The sequence below is a fragment of the Enoplosus armatus genome, chromosome 9 (genome assembly GCF_043641665.1).
Source record: "Enoplosus armatus isolate fEnoArm2 chromosome 9, fEnoArm2.hap1, whole genome shotgun sequence".
In the NCBI taxonomy this organism is placed as follows: domain Eukaryota; kingdom Metazoa; phylum Chordata; class Actinopteri; order Centrarchiformes; family Enoplosidae; genus Enoplosus; species Enoplosus armatus.
Window position 1 is genome coordinate 13,892,930 of NC_092188.1, and position 16,554 is coordinate 13,909,483.

At 38.0% G+C, this 16,554-nt stretch overlaps 3 protein-coding genes across 4 annotated transcripts; all 3 read right to left on the bottom strand.

Annotated features, from left to right (window-relative positions):
• Positions 1 to 1,444: 1,444 nt before the first annotated feature.
• LOC139289763 (casein kinase II subunit alpha-like) lies at positions 1,445 to 6,592 on the bottom strand. The gene is made up of 15 exons (XM_070911384.1): positions 6,542 to 6,592; positions 5,705 to 5,796; positions 5,325 to 5,401; positions 5,008 to 5,136; positions 4,796 to 4,907; positions 4,589 to 4,690; positions 4,436 to 4,486; positions 4,274 to 4,333; positions 4,033 to 4,116; positions 3,834 to 3,944; positions 3,560 to 3,661; positions 2,573 to 2,673; positions 2,313 to 2,461; positions 2,123 to 2,212; positions 1,445 to 1,859 (listed from the first exon to the last, which is right to left on the bottom strand). The coding sequence occupies exons 4-15, from the start codon at positions 5,106 to 5,108 to the stop codon at positions 1,744 to 1,746; spliced, it is 1,179 nt and encodes a 392-aa protein (XP_070767485.1). The 5' UTR covers positions 5,109 to 5,136; positions 5,325 to 5,401; positions 5,705 to 5,796; positions 6,542 to 6,592; the 3' UTR covers positions 1,445 to 1,743.
• A 3,725-nt stretch (positions 6,593 to 10,317) lies between these two features.
• Positions 10,318 to 11,204, bottom strand: tyrobp (transmembrane immune signaling adaptor TYROBP). Of its 2 annotated transcripts, none has more exons than XM_070912627.1 (5): positions 11,161 to 11,204; positions 11,037 to 11,057; positions 10,790 to 10,933; positions 10,638 to 10,708; positions 10,318 to 10,522 (listed from the first exon to the last, which is right to left on the bottom strand). In XM_070912627.1, the coding sequence occupies exons 1-5, from the start codon at positions 11,195 to 11,197 to the stop codon at positions 10,466 to 10,468; spliced, it is 330 nt and encodes a 109-aa protein (XP_070768728.1). In that variant the 5' UTR covers positions 11,198 to 11,204; the 3' UTR covers positions 10,318 to 10,465. The 2 variants fall into 2 exon arrangements, with proteins under 2 accessions (XP_070768728.1, XP_070768727.1); XM_070912626.1 differs by having other exon boundaries at positions 10,638 to 10,711.
• Positions 11,205 to 12,750: 1,546 nt separating this feature from the next.
• Positions 12,751 to 15,758, bottom strand: hcst (hematopoietic cell signal transducer). Its single transcript, XM_070912480.1, has 6 exons — positions 15,672 to 15,758; positions 15,098 to 15,279; positions 14,619 to 14,695; positions 14,433 to 14,453; positions 13,801 to 13,935; positions 12,751 to 13,419 (listed from the first exon to the last, which is right to left on the bottom strand). Exons 3-6 carry the CDS (start codon positions 14,662 to 14,664, stop codon positions 13,376 to 13,378), a joined length of 246 nt encoding a protein of 81 aa, XP_070768581.1. The 5' UTR covers positions 14,665 to 14,695; positions 15,098 to 15,279; positions 15,672 to 15,758; the 3' UTR covers positions 12,751 to 13,375.
• Positions 15,759 to 16,554: the final 796 nt, after the last annotated feature.

Genomic DNA, 16,554 nt, shown 5'->3' on the forward strand with positions numbered 1-16,554 from the left:
AGACAGCAGAGAAGGTGTTAATTTGGACAGAAATCGCACATGTAACATATTCCTCGTGCATTCATTGTAGCCTACAGCCATTGTTGCATCACCACCGGTCAGCTCACAAATAACAAATCAGTATAATGTAAAGAAACTGCGTCCTTACACTCTATTCCATCAAGAAAACGATACCACTTCGATGATATAATTTTAGATTCTGTGCAGGGAAATACATAAACATTTGGCAGTGAATGTGTTGTTGTTTTTGAGTTTATTAAATAATGCAATCCCATCGAGGCAGAATCGACGAATTCGTCTCCCAACTGAGAGACACTGTGCGCATTTACGCACGAGGCACCGCAGCATAACTTCATGGACTAGTTAAAACTCCAGAGTTGACAGGATCGGTCAGGATCTAATGTTGATTAATGTTCTGTGTTTTTCTACACATACAAACAGTCTCACACACACACACACACACACACACACAGAGTCCAGGTTCATACAGGGACATTGTTTGGAGTAACGCAGCCGTCGCCGCCCTCCTGATAAATCCTGAGCTCCATCAGAGCTGTCTTAAAAAACTATTTCAGGAGCTAAAAGTTTCCTCTGGAGAGTCCTGTCAATGCAGTTTTTTTACTAGACCGGAGACAATTCTTACCGGCAACCTTTAACCCTCTGGAAACAACCTGCTTGGTTTGCCCTGAATGTGGTTGACTTCTCTTATTCACACATTTCAGCTGTACACATTTTATGCCTCCAATTCAAAAGACGTATTAAATGATTAAGGACATATGCATTGCACACTGACTTTGTGTATGTATGAACACAAAGATAAAAAGCTGAGGAATCCACTTTGTTATGAACACTCGGTAAATCATTTAGTGCCAAAATGAATTCATTATCAAAGGGAAAGTGCCTTTTGGGTCAAGCTGACTACACTGTTCTGCTTTAAATTCACTCACATATTGCCAATGCGACCAGTCAACAGACGCTATACTCAATAACATGTAGTGCCTGCAAAACCCTGTTTAAATTGTTTATTTTTGAAGTTGTTTTCGTAGGTGATGACTCCTCCCAACATAAAACAAAAAGTTACAAAATTGTCTATGTAATCAAAATCATGTGTAAGAGACTTCATAAAAAACAAACATGAACACATACATACACATATAGAAGTGAAAGTAACATAAAATTGGCAAACTATTGACCCTGTGATACTCAGCATTGGGTGCATGCAACCTGACAGTAACTGTAGAATATCTACAAAAGTCCAATTAAAGAATTATAGCATCTAACAACTTCAAAACACCAACAACTCCTGCACATTACATCGTGTGCAACCAGCTAGCACTGTTAGGTGGGGGCACACCAGATTCCTGACTCTGTTTTGTGAAGTCGTGTAAAGGTTCACAGTGTAATACAGCAGGATCCCCATCAAACAGTTTCAAGCAAGACTGTATATTTGGAACATACAAAATAAATTTTATTATCCATTCTCTTCATGTCTACATCTTATTAGAATTTCTAGACAATGGCATTGTCAAATAACACACCCAAATTAATTCTAATAATCCTGACAGGTGCAACAATACATTTCTGTCAAGTCCAGGTGTCAAAATATAACTGAATGTGAAAAGCAATTTAAATCTTCTTCTTTGTTATTTTCAACATAAAAAGGGGAGCCATGGCCCTGGGCCGCAGTGAGAGCTAGGCAGGACATGGCCATGAGCACACATAAACACGGGTAAGGAAGTGGCTTCAGGGTTGAGCCCCGGTGGCTGCAGGGACTTGTGTGGCCAGAGTGTTGGGAGCAGAGATGACAGGTGATCCAGCAATGTTAGCCAGCGGCTGTGAGGAGGACATTGAGGTGATGCCTAGAAGAGACAGGCGGGCTCATTAATCATTTGGTTATGGTCATATTTACATGTCATCACAATCTCAAATTAGAGTTATAACTTTGATTGCAGCCAAAGAAGCAGTCAGATTGTGATAGAACTTTCTTTGCAGCCATTTTCAGATGGTACAATCTGACTCTTACTTTGGCTGCAAATAAGAGATAGTATGTTCTTAAATAGATTATGTGAAAAACACCTTAAAATGTAGAGTATTCCTTTAATCAGGGCTGTTCATTACTTACCGGCCATCATACTTGAGGAGCTGACTGGTGTGGAGCTGGCAGCCATCCCTCCAGGAGTGGCCCCCCTTCCCTGATCTTTAACGATGGGATCTGAGAACAACACATGGATTTGAGCGCCTCATAAAGCTTAATACACGTGTGTTCACACAATCAAGCAGAGAAGCAGACAAGGTAATAAAAAAACACTTACAGAAGTAGGGATGATCCATGGCCTCTCTGGCCGTGAGGCGGGCTTGATGGTCATAGCGCAGCAGTTTGTCCAGGAAGTCTAGAGCCTCTGTGCTGACCAGGTGCTGGTTCTCACTGTGCACAAACCTCTCCCACCTTTTACGGGAGTGTCTAGAGAACAAACAAGGGATCAAGTCTTAATGTGGAGGTGTTCATTGGCCAAAATCTCGGTCAAAACATTCAATGTTGCTTCATGGAGTTCAAACAGCTATAATGTTCTACCTTCCGAGGATGTCATTGAACCGTGGATCCAATTCAATGTTGTACTTGTCAATGTAGTCGTACAGGTCCTCAGTGCCGAGTACTTTTGCAATTCGCACAAGCTGCAAGTTAGAAGACACATAATTCAACAGTTAACAGAGTAGAGTTAGAGAATGTGTTAAATCATATGAAGGGTACTGAGGGGTATGGATTCCAATACAGTTTGTAGTGTTATAGTCAATTAGGCAGTGGGTTTGTATGAAGGGTATACATTATGTCAATAAAGAGGTAATTGCGCGAGATTAATAATACAGGAATAAACATCTTGTTAAATTAACAATGTGCAGGTTTCATTAAATATCTATCAGCTAGTCAGAATCAGATATCCCTTGTAATTGGTAGGTTTAGTTGCATATGCTCATCTGACACATTAACATTAAACTATGTTAGATAAGTTTCATTTTGATAACAGCAAAACTTTCATTCATTAAACAAGCAAAACGTTTGTTGAGTGTATGACACATATGTTTGCCCAACTTCTAGAGAAATAATTAGAATTCAGTGTGGAAGTTGTTCGAGATGATTACTTGAAAATAAAATGTTAAATCAATGCTTGCTATTGTGTACCAATAGAACTGAAACACCATTTCAACCGCAGTGTCACATAGGCTTAAAGAAACAAGCCCAAATGAGCCATGGAATAAACTCGAAATGCTGTGTTCAATGTTACAGTGAAGGTAGGGAAAGCCCACAACACAAATGATACTATCCATGGGAGTAAAAGGTGTTATGAACCCGTGTCCACAGCAGAGCTGCTATGAAGCCAACTATGAAGCCAACTATGAAGCCAACTATTCAGCGTAAGAAGAATGTGGTTTGGCTGTGTAAAACTAACAATACTATAATAATGCAATGTCAAAAAAAACATACAGCTGCTCTCACAGGTTTGTGACCACATAAACAAAAGACTTCATTAAAAATACGTTAAAAAGATCAGATTCTTCATACCTGATCGTAGTTGTCATGACCGTGAAAGAAAGGTTCCTTTCTGAAGATCATGCTGGCAAGCATGCAGCCCAAACTCCACATGTCCAAGCTGTAGTCATACATCTACAAATAACAGATAGAGGTGAAAAGGTTTGAACCGGCTTCATGACTGCATTCAAAAAGTTTAAATAAATTCTGTCTTCTTTAATAACATATAATCCTAAGTGCGATTTCAACCAACTTGTATAAAAACTGGCATGACTTAATATGTAGATGAAAATTATAAGAGCCTCACCTGGTAGTCTACCAGCAATTCAGGTCCTTTAAAGTACCTGGATGCCACTCTCACGTTGTATTCCTGGTTTGGGTGGTAGAACTCTGCCAAACCCCAATCGATTAGGCGGAGCTGGAAGTTTAAAGAAAATTGTGATTAGCTGGTGTTACAGCAGGGAAAACAAGACATGAGGAAAAATGGTCAGCAAGTAATACAATACCTTTCTGTGTTCATGATCAATCATTACATTGTGTGGCTTGACATCTCTGTGCATAATCCCCATACTGTGGCAGTAATCCAGAGCCTATCAGGTAAAAAGGGAAAAAAGACGCTAAGAGTGTACACTGAACGCTGAACTGATGGAACAAGAGCTTGATATAATGCTTCCGACAAATATTAAACAACCAACGCGGAACATAACAGAGTGTAACAACTTGAGTGTATCAAAAGTGGTTTCTTACCTTTAAGATTTCGTACATGTAGAACCGTATGTCAAAGTCAGATAGGGTTTGATACAATTGCTGTAAAAAAAAAAAAAAAAAAAAAAATGTATGAGGCGTTTGAAAAAAATCTATTTGTATTAGCATATCCAAATTACAAGTCAAAAAAGCACTGATCTTTACCTTGAAGTCTGTGTTGTTCACATGTTCAAAGACAAGAGCAGGGGTTCGGGACTAAAGACAAAAAGAGAAAACATTTACACGTGTATTTATGCATAAACCTTGTAGATATACAAGTCCTAAATTGTTACAGTGCAAAAAGGAGAACAAAATTACCACAGGATCCTTGACGATATCTAACAGTGAGATGATATTTGGGCCACCTCTCAGATTTTCCAGGATCTTTATTTCTCTCTTGATTTTCTTTTTCTTGACCGGCTGTGAACAGCAGAGATAGTCTTGTGAGGTACATGAAATATCCACTGAAGTGACAAAAATATGACTGTTTTTGTAAATCATATAAATCAGAATAGTCATCCATACCTTCAGTATTTTGACGACCACTTTTTCATTGTTTGTGATGTTTATGGCTTCAAACACTTCACTATATTTGCCTCTCCCTAGTTTTCTGACTAGCTGATAGTCGTCTTGGTTCCTAAAAAAAAACAACACAACAAAAAGCCACAATGAACAACGCTGATACGGCTTTTCCAACAAAGCAAAACAAGACAAGTATAACTAATGCGCCAACTTACCCCCATTCAACAACATGGGACTCATAGTCCCAATATTCCCGAGGTCTCTGTGTGTTTACATCAGGGTAAACTCGAGAGCGGCTTGGAACAGGGCCAGACATATTCTACAAGCGATCTTTTCTAAAGCTCCTGAAACAAAACAAAGAATATCAAAAAAATGTGCGACTTAAAATCCCAGCAAAAAAAACTACAACTGCAAAAACATTAGTCAATCTTAACACATTTTGTGCACCAGTGTACAATGGTTTGTACTCAAAGACATCATAAACCTAAAAATGTGTAATATAACTTAAATTTATTATAAGACAACACAATACCTGGGAGGTTCCCTCCAGGATGATGGTGATAGATGAATCGAAACAGGAGCAGTTGAGATGCCTTTATGGTAAGAAAGCTATTTGGACATACAGAAACAAAACAGACAGTTAAGTCTACTACAGTCCAACCATTCATATTCGTTAAACAACATAGATAGAGCTGAGAAATGACAATCGAAGCATTTCAAGAGAGTTTCAAATGAAAATACAAATGTTTCTCGTGTGCTACAGGAAAATAGCAAAAATAGTAACTTACAAACTAAAATAGCAACATATGTTATTTAAACACAGATACAACAACAAAAAAGAATGCACTCAGACTAAATGATTGATGTCTAGTGTGTCTAAGTTAAATACGGTGGAGGGAGAATGATAGAAACCTGAATGTTAAATGGGGGCATCCAACCAGTCTAATCAGGAGGTACAGGGTTCAATACAGTCATCACTGGGGGCTACACCAAGGCAGTATCTCCTGTTGAAAATGGGCAGAAAGTAGGTTGATTCAAATCAATGCTGTCAATAAAGCAAACATGAGCAAACTATGTGAGCTAACGTATGCCAGCCAATACAACGTAAATAAGGCTACATTACATTAATGGGTTTATGAGAAGCATTCAATCGACAAATGGTCTCTCTGGTACAATACATACGTTCATAGCCAGTTTGCGCGCTTAGTACTTTAATGAAAAGGTGAGTGTAACGTTACGCACAACCCCTCTGTGGCCCCAGGCCTGCACAAGTGCAGTGAAGCTAACAGCTAGCTAGCTAGCTAGCTAGAAGGCAAACCGGGCAGCTGGTTTGGCTGCTAGCTAGTTAGCATTAGCTCGTCAACAGCAGAGAGAAAAGCCGGTTGGAAAGTCACAACTATCTCTCGACCTCATTGTGGGATTGTACCGGAAAGAAATAAACAACCCGCGTCAAAATAGCCAAAATTGAATTATAGTGGTCATTAGTAAAGTAGAACTAAACAACAAGCTTCGAAAAAGACATTTCCTAAAGCTAGAAAGTGCTAGGCTAGCATGCTAGGGGAGTGAATAGCCTGCTGGCTGGCGAGGCAACTGGCTGACAACGCCTTGAAAAAACATCCTACAAACACTGTGGTCGAACAGTAGAAAGGCACGGCGGGTGTGTTACTTGTTCCCAGCTTTTCCTCACATATAAAACACTCAACGGCAGTTCCAAACCTACGACGATTCGTGGTTAAATAACACGATTACCTCTCAGCGTTGTTGGGACGTCAATATGGCGATGCTTGGGATCAAGAGCTTAGTGCGAATAGCCTTTCCCGCAGAGGGCGCTCTCCTTTTTCTTTTTCATGGGGGAGATTGTAGCTCCCCCTGCCACCAACAGGTCTGACAGAAGCAGAAACTTTTATCTGCATGTGTCTGTATGTGTGCTCAGTCACAACTGTAGTTCATGTTTTGTTACTTATTAAAAAACATGCTTTAGTGAGTCTCCTTTGTATAAACCAACCCCAAACTCACTGTTCATCTCCGCAAGCAGCACGCACATTTGACCACCACAGGCCCTGAAATTAGATTGTTGAGGGGAGATTAAGTAGGCCTACATAATCAAAAAAATTATATAATGGTAAAACGTTTTGTTTTTCATCACCTGATTACTGCATTCCTGTGGTCTCCATTTCAGGATATTTCTACCAAGAGACATTTCTATAGACTAATGCTCAGTAGGGTCTTTGTTTAGGCAAAATATAGGGCTCACTGGGTAAATGGACAATGGTGGAATAGTGACAGAAAACAATACATGTTCTGTGGCATCATTTAAAGGTTACCTCAGTCTTAAGTAACCAACCACCTGTAATCAATACATAATAGACAGAAAGACTAATCCTTTCTGTGAGTTTGAATGTTGAGAACATTTCTTTTCATCTTGAATTGATTTAATGAATGGGTCCTTGTACACTTATCCTGTTGCCTAATTGTTGCTCCTCTGCCTGCAAGTCACGCTCTGTGAAACACAGAAGTAGTCTTTGACTGCAGCTCAATCTGATAATCTATAATTAAGTAGGGCAAGACCTATTAAAGGTGAAAAATCAGGATAAAGCGGCAGTACATAAAAGCCTGACAGTGCTCTTGCTGACAAACAGTGGACACAGCCGGGGACCAAAGTCAACAATGAAGCTGTAAGTTTTTATATTTTGTCTAACAGATATTTTCAAACATTTGTCATTGAAATGTTGAATTAATTGTTGATTTATTTGTTTCAGCTTCATGTTTTGTCTACTTCTTCCATTTGCAACTATGGTGGTGACAGCCCCGGTCAGAGGTAAACCAATCTGAACGGAGAAAAAATAATCAAATGTTGTTTTGAGCTTACTCAACATTTGTAATGCATGTGGGGATAACACTTTGTCTTTCTTTCTTTATTGTCAAGTCCAAAGAGAAAATGTATTAAGCTTCCTAAATGGTGAGATCATTCATGTCATTCTATGTTTTTGTAATGCAAAATAGTCCTTTTACTGCTTTTTGAATTCTATTTGAAGTGTTCAAATCACTACTGTTAACTTTTATCACATAACCTGTTCATTACTGTTGTTGTAGATGCACTTGCCCCAACTACTGAAAGGACCATACCAGCAAATATAACAGGTCTGTGATTCAAAATGTTTCTATCAGACATACTAAGATAAATCCAGTTTTAAAACAGGAAGGACAAAGTATATCCCATGTATAGACAGCTCATCACCAGATCCTCAAAGCACTTTCTGTTCCACAAGAACATAAACGAAGACCAGGTCACTAAAGAGAAAATAACAGAACAGAGGGAAACATGGTGTTTGTGTTGCTTTATTGTTCAGCTAAATCTCCAGGATTTACTGTAGCAAGAGCTTTTTGACATTATCTGATCTTTACTACATACAACCAACCCAGTGATTATCACCATGTATTTTCTCCCATCTGCAGCATTTAGAAACCCTCCAAGTAAACCGGTGAGAGAACAAGATTCTGAAGGTACAGTTTTGTGCTTTTTTCCCTGTAGAAAGAAATAAGTACACTGTGGTACAGTGGATATAAAGCATTACTTTGATTTCCAAATAGTTCTTTCGATTGGGTGTTACACATGCCACACACCAAAATGCAAAACAGCTGTGGATTTTTGGTGCTTGTCATGATTAGGATTTTAATTCTAAATAGTAGCAAACTTGTTCACAGATATGTCAGAGGCACAATCTGCAGAGAGCTTTGATGCCAATGGATATACAGGTATGCAGGCTTTATTTTATGTAAAATATAATGAAAAAATATAAAATTTCATGTAAATAAAACTTGCTTCATACTCCAAACCTAAAGTATCTGATAAAAGAGGTGCAGTGCCTTAAATTCAAGTTAAAACGGACATCCCAATCTCTGCAGACAACATATTGATGCAGATGTTGTGACAATCACTTTTACTCTTCCCAGATGGATTCAAAGACCTTGACAGCCATGAGGTCATGATTCCTAAAGGTGTGGAGAAAGGTAAGGCACCATCAAGGAGGAACACCGGAGTAGACCAAGACAATATGGGGCCGATGCATATGAGCAGCAGGCTGGTTCGGGACCAGGGGAGCAGAGAGCACAGTGGGCCACACGGCTTGGCTGAAAATTTGTCAGGAAAACAAGTTATCCATTTAAGCGGAGTCCGGGTAACTGACAGGGCCAGTCTAAGCACCAATCTCCAAAGAAAGGCAACACCAGGAAGAGTTAATGGGTTAAGCGGTATGTTGGCCCCAGGCCGAAGCAGAGAAGTGCTGGATTGGGATAGTTTGGAGGACAACAATGGCAGACCTGCTCCAGTGGGCAACAGAGGAGGTACAGACTATGATGGTAAGACCGAATTCTCTACATAAAACAAACATCCAAGAAGTATGCTCTGAGCAATCAAAGGCTGAACAATTAATTTCAATATTCCCACAGAAACCAGAGAATTTATCAGCTCTGAAATGTCTCCATTGGGTAAGAACAGTTTTTTCTTCCCTATTCTGACAACATTGTTTGATTACCAACGTATGCAGTGACAGCTTCCCTGAAATCTGTCATTTCTTATAATCCTCTTTCTCACATGTGCTTTAGCACCTCCAGTGCACATACCCAGTAGCTTGTCTGTTCCAGCCAAGAGCCGAACCTCCTGATGATCATACAACGGTCTGTTTCTTCAGCATTTGAATCAGACAAATGTTTTCTGCTTACATCTCTATCCACCCAGCCTGGCTTAGGAAACAACTCCATGACATGCTGTTATGTTTACCACATAATGCACGTTTAGATTAGTTACATTTCATCCTCTTCTAATTAGAAGATTAAATGCTTTCCTAGGTCTTGCTTTGTTATTCATCTGGTATGAATGTAATGTTGAATACCAATTGTTTTTTCCTCTTTTTTCAGATTCTATTTCTTCCTCATAATGAGTCAGGGGCCACCATCTGTTGAGTCATACGAGGCAGACAGGCTGCTTCCAAATACAGTTGCTTCTGGGACTTTTTCATCCAAATTTAGATTTTTACATTTTTTTGTTATGTGATCATGTGAACAAATTGAAAAAATAAAGATGTTGTGACAATTTTGTGCTGGACTTACTCATGGAACCTGGCTAAACAGAGTGAGCTGCTACCGCGTGATATTTGGTACGAAGACTGTGCTGTCAAAAATGAATTCATGAATAAGCACAACAACTATTTTTGAGGATTTAGAACAGAATCTATCTGAGCCTGAAATGTGTCGCTTTTATCTCAATATCTGAAGACTTTGTTCACCGTAAGGTGGAAATGTGAAAGTAATCTCCTGAAATGTAACTACAAAAAGAAAGAACATATAAAGAATGCTTATCTTTCATTTTCTTGTTTTTAAAATGTAGTTTAATTTGTAATTAGTTAAATACAAATACATATTTTAAGACAACTTAAGATTTAAAAAAATCAAGAATGTGATACAGGGAACTTCACATTCAGCACAACACAGTACAGTATTGAATAAAACAAAATAATTACATGCATAATACACATACTGTATGTTACTAACTATAATGTTGTGGGAGTATAAATGGAAATAAAAACAAGCTGTATGTAGACGAGTGTGTGGTTCTATGCAGTTATAACTTGACAAACTAATTACAGACAAGACATTGTTGGGGTTTTTATAGTTTCATGTCCTAAAGTGGTGAAGCTCACTGTACACATCTGATTGGACTCCATGTAACTCCTACAAAAAGCCAAAGCAATTCATCATGGAAACACAAATGATATATAAATATAGTGAAACAATTTTCATATTTATTGTCTTTGAGGCTTAAATAAATAATAATGATCTGCTTTACCTGGTAGGGGGATTCTGTGACCTCAGTTGCCATTTTCTTTGATATTGGTGATGGGAGACTTTTTCTTTTGCCTGCTAAAAAAGTGTCAAGTTACTGTTCACCTGCCAGCATACTCACAAGTTTGCTGCAATACACAGAGAGTTAGAGCTCACCATCATGAGAATCCCATTCCCTCCTTCTCTTTTGGTGAGTTGCAAAGCAGAACACAGAAATAGTGATGAAGATGGTCAAGATAATATCAGAGGTAATTATGCCCATTACAGACCCCATATTTATTACGTAACAGGAACCACATTCTGTGAAAGAGAGACAACACAGTTGTCACACAAAACCAAAACACACAACCATCATATTCCAGCATCTCACAGGAGCAAAAAAGTGTTTTGGAAAGCTAGATACCTTGTTGTCCTTCTGCTGATCCTGAAAGACAAAGAGTTCATAAAACGTCACATAATAACAACAGCTGTTATTGTGTCGTTGCCACAATCATTCCCTGTCAAAACACACATAGTACACCACTCACCAAAGAACGAACCCACAATACAAAGAGTGTCAGACATCTTCTTGATGTTGATTTCTGGTGAAGGAGGAAATGAGAAGGAGAGGTTGAGGGCCACCGGTCCTTCTGTTCTCTATCAAATGGCTGAAATGTTGGATGACAGAGGTGGGAGGGCTCACAGATAAAGAACTGTCTGCAGGCAATACTGGCAGCGGTGTGAGGGCTGTCAACTTGTGACTGTGTTTGGAAAAGGGGGAGGGAGTCCACTGAGAGAAGAGGAAGCTGGTTTGTTTCTATTTCTTTGTAATGTCACATTCATGAGATCTGATATAAACGGAAATTCTTTCACTCATTTCACACATTTGATCATTAAGATTCAGATAGTTTTCAGGTAGTTAGACTTCTTAACAGCATATTAATTCTTCAAATTAACTTGTCCAAGTGATGCCAAGATAAGGAGCTGTCCTGTATGAGGTCAGTTTCATTATACATGCAGTTTCTGCTGAAATACATGTGGCCGTACCTCCAAATAGAGCATTTCCTTATGACCTGTGGTTTAGTGCAGGCGGTTGGCCACAGTCACAGCTACCTAGTCTGTGAGCCGCTGCTGAAACGCAGGTTTATCTCTGTATTGTCAGCGAAATGAATGCACGCCATTGTTTTTGTCAAAGAGACCTTTATGTTTCATAATAGAAATTATAAAATATTTCAAATAATGAATATATATAATACAGCATACATGTGTACAGTATGTGTACTGAGTAGATACAGACTACAACAACAATGATAATAAAAATGTTTATTAATATATAAAAGTATTAAACTACTTAGATAGAAAATACAAAATGAAGAGTGCATTCATTAAACAGAACCATATGTAAATTGCACTATATAATTAGAAACTTTGGGAAATCAGGACAAAAAGTTAACCACTTAATAAAGACAAGGTTAATAACTTTCTTAACTGGTGGTATTTGTTGTAATTATTATTGTATTATGTCTTTTGCATTTTGTCCAGCTGCTGGTATCTACTTATAATCCAATGCTATATTGTGTCAAAAGCTGCACTGGTCTGACAATAAAGAACAGATCAACTCTGAGCAATTACAAGCTCATGGGAAATTCCTCTGCAACAACCTCCCAAATGTTGTGAAATTAAAAAGAGACTAGAGCCGTAAACCTTACAATCCAACCCCACGTCTGGCCTCTCGAAACAATCACTCAGTGTTATCTGTTCAAGAGAGTTTCCACTGCATAGACAGACTACCTCCGGTTAGAGATGAAACAACACAGCGCACCTATAGAGGAGGCAGATCAGACAGATATATTACGCAGATAATTGAACTGGCTTGGTCAACATGCTCTGTGTGACGGCAGTTTAACCTCAGTATCACCACAACACACAACAAGACTAAATATCATCTGCTCCAAATCTAATCAGCTCTCCTGTGTTAGTTACACTGCTCATATGTCACTTTTGTACAACATCATAGAAATAGATAAGAGGAAGTATTTGTAAGAAAAAACCCGAAAAAACAACTTTTGAAGCTTTTGAAATATATACCAACCAACCACATACAAATGCACAAAAACAGTATTTACCAGACTTTATTTTATGAATAACTAAGCTGAAAATTCACTTTATACATAGTCAACTGAGTGGTTTGTCAGACAGTGTGAAACATGTAAAATCACTGGGCCTGTTTTTTTCTTTAATCACTCATATCAATACAGCTTTTAATAATGGATATATTTGCATAAAATCTTCAGGGTCTGTTATGAAATACAGTATTTAGACATTTTGCCACCAAAAGTAAACTGCAGGGGGTGCTGTGTGGTGCAGTTAAAGCGCCAACAAGAAACTGTATTCAGAGAGATTTTATTCACAAGGTTGGTCAATTTGATTTACACACTTTGAGTTCCTTTTAAACAATCTGACACATCTTATATATTAGATTTTGCAAAAATAACTCCAAGCAGATAGCTGAAGAGCACAAGCACACATTGTGACTGAATATAAAAGGTTCTTATATAGGAGAAACACAGATCCAATGCATTGTATTTTATACTAAAAGTGTAGTAATAGTCAAATGACACATAGATTCTATTAAGAGTTATGACTGTGTTTATTGTATATGTAATGAATTAAGCAGGAATTTAACATGAGCAAGACACTCTTTCATAACATTTTGTAATATATTTTTAAAAAACGGATCTAAAAAACTGCACCATCTTTAGCTTAGCTCTTGCAGTTGGCCCGAACATTCATATACACTTTGTTTGCTGTGAAGAGATGAGAAGACAAAGAGAAAGAATTTATTATTTGAAAATAGAGAGTTATCAAAGAAAGAACATAGCTACGGAGTGAGGTGAATAGTGATATTATAGACCACAGAAACCATTGGCAGGGTTAAAGGAGTAATTAAATATAAAAAAAGAAAAAAGGTTATAAATATAAACAAAAAATCTTGTCAACATAAGAGAGAAAAGCTTCAAAGATATAAATATCATAATAAAATGGAAGTATGAAAAGACAGTTCTGAAAGGCCTTTGGGGGAGCAAGTACTGCTAAACCTTTTGATCTACATTGCATTTACTGTAACACACAACACTGCATATATAAACACTACAAACATATGACTCATTTCAGCCCCATTGCCTCACCATTTTCTATCTTCTGACGCCGAAAGCTGGCACATCGGTAGGTGACAATGACAATGATGAGGGTCAGCAACACATCTGCACAGATGATGCCTGCTATTGTCCCCGGCTCAATCCTGTAGCACGACACAGTGCTCTCTGGCAAACACAGGCAGACCGTGAATGAACAGACAGAACGAAAATAAGAGTGGGATGGAAGATGTGAACTAAGAACCGACTGGAACAAATGATTCATCAGGTGTTGTCGTCTAGCTCTGCATTTGTGGTGCTTGTTTTTCTAGAATGTCCCTTTATCACTTTAATGTTGCAGCTGGTAAAGGTGTTAATCTATAATAATACATCATAATGTATGAGTTGATTATATTTTGCATTATTAAACTGAATCTGAAAAGATTCATTTTAACAACACAAAGTGTAGTGGAGTAAAAAGTACAACATTTGCCTCTGTAATGTAGTAGAGTAGAAGTATAAAGTAGCAGAAAATGGAAATACTCAAGTTACTTTCCACCAATGCCCCTCTAGTTATCAAACTCTATGGGAACAGCCAGAAGACCCATGAAAATATTCAGTAAAATTTTAGAATGAATGATAACATTCATAAAAATGTAACTTCAGAGTTGTGTGTGTCCTCATACCTGTGAGTGCCACAGCCACGTCTTAGAGAAAGAAAAGAAACAAACATGAACATCAGAGCAAACACATTTGTCAGTTAAGTTTGTACCGTGCAAGAAAGTGTATGTGGTTTTCATTTTCCTGTGTAAGACCACCTCAATGTCTGTGTGCGTACAAAAGGGAGAGGAAAGCAATAAAAATGTACTTACCGCAAAGAAAAAGTAGGACAGCGATAAAGAATTTGTTGTATGCCATAGCCAAGTTTGTCTACTCAGTTATGTGCTTTCTGAAAGACAAAATGAGAAATTTTCATTGTATTTGATGTCAGTATCAAATCACCTAAACGGTTTGAGACAGCAGGTTTGACCTTTTTTTCCCTGCAGTACTGAATAAACAACTCCTGTATCACATTAAGTCATAAGTTTCTACGTAGGCATTTGCCAAAAAGAGATGAGAAAAAGAAAATCATTAGCAAATTTTTTCTTCCTAAGGATTTCTCTAAAATCGTTGAAATAGATTCATCTCTGTCAACTGCATTGTATGGTGCCAATTCTGTTTCTGATTTCCTGGTTATACAGCTTCAATCTAAAACTACATACAAAACCATTTTGATGTGACTTGACAGACATGAAATGGTTAAAAGTGGGGATGAGGAAGAGAAAGTCAGTGTGAGTTAAGATCCTCATACCTGTTCTGCTGTCTGGAATCCAAAAGATGATGTGACTCCAGTTTCCTATTTGTTTTCACTTTTGAGAGCTGATGTCAGATTTTCTTCCTTCCTCCGCTGGGCAGAAACACTTCCTGTTTGTTTTTGTGTAAACTCAATGCCGGTCGGCAAATTGAGAACAGCAGATTCTATCTGCCTGATTGCTGATGATTTAACCGTGACAGAGAAGGTACATATCATAATAACAGAATATTATAAAGAATAGAGTAGAACACACTTAAATGTCCCTGAGATGATTGATATGGACTTTGCACTCCACTTCCAAAATAACTAATTAAATTACACAATTCACAGACATAAAACATTACAAAAGACAATGAACAATTAAAAGAAATTGTTACAGTAGTACAGAAGTATATTCAGTACTACAGACAACCACACAGCATATAGCTATTACACAGACCACTGGCCAGCTGCATTTTTTACCTCCCTAAATTTAAAATACCAACAAATATAGGTACTTAAAATGTCTGACTCTGTTTTCTACATCAGGTAACTTTACATCTTCAGCCAGACAGTAAAAGTCGTTACTCACAGCGGAGAACATGAGCTGGATCATCTTGAGGACTTGTTTACTTAGACACTGCTCTTAGATCATCTGGAGAGACATCATCTCTACAGAAAGGTGTGAAAGAGTGTGGGTTGTTTAAATGCCACCACTGCTCTCAACTCTTCTAACTCTTTACTCAGTGAAGCTACACGGATACACTCACAATGACATTCAAGGACTCATGATTTTATTAAACACATTTTCACACAACCATTTTGGCTCAATTCCTTCACCTAGCCGGCCGGGTCAGCCTTTCAACTTGTCCGAAAAATCTCAAGGGTGTTAACTTCGAGACAATACAATTTACTTTATCTATGCTTTAATTTCATTTTGGGTCTGCAGTGCCTTTGAATTAGATTGACTCTGACTCTTTGCAACAGCAGATGGAGCTGTGAGGCTTCTAAATGGACAGCATGCATCACTACAGATTGATGCCTTCGAAATTGAAAATCTCATACTAGTGAGAGTTTCTTCATTATAACCCTGGTTGTTTTCAACTACCACATCATTCTTTGGACTTTAGCTGCCTTCCAATGAACAAAAAGGCATCATGGTCCAGCCTCATCTAAAATAATGAAAATCCAAATATACAAACCACATAATAGCTAAAAAGTCTTATAAATAGATTATTTTCCACAGTACTTTAGAACAAAAATACATTTACAGTGCCACATCCACAGACAGACATCCAACATCCATAGTACATACTGTACATAAATAAATGAATGCATCCATGTATTCAGTGGGATGGTGTGTTCACACTTTAAATTCTTTAAAAAGCAGCCATACCATGTAACTGTCAACTATATGGGCCTGGGAAACTGACATGTAACCTGTATTACAACCATTTTGTCCTGTACAGTACATA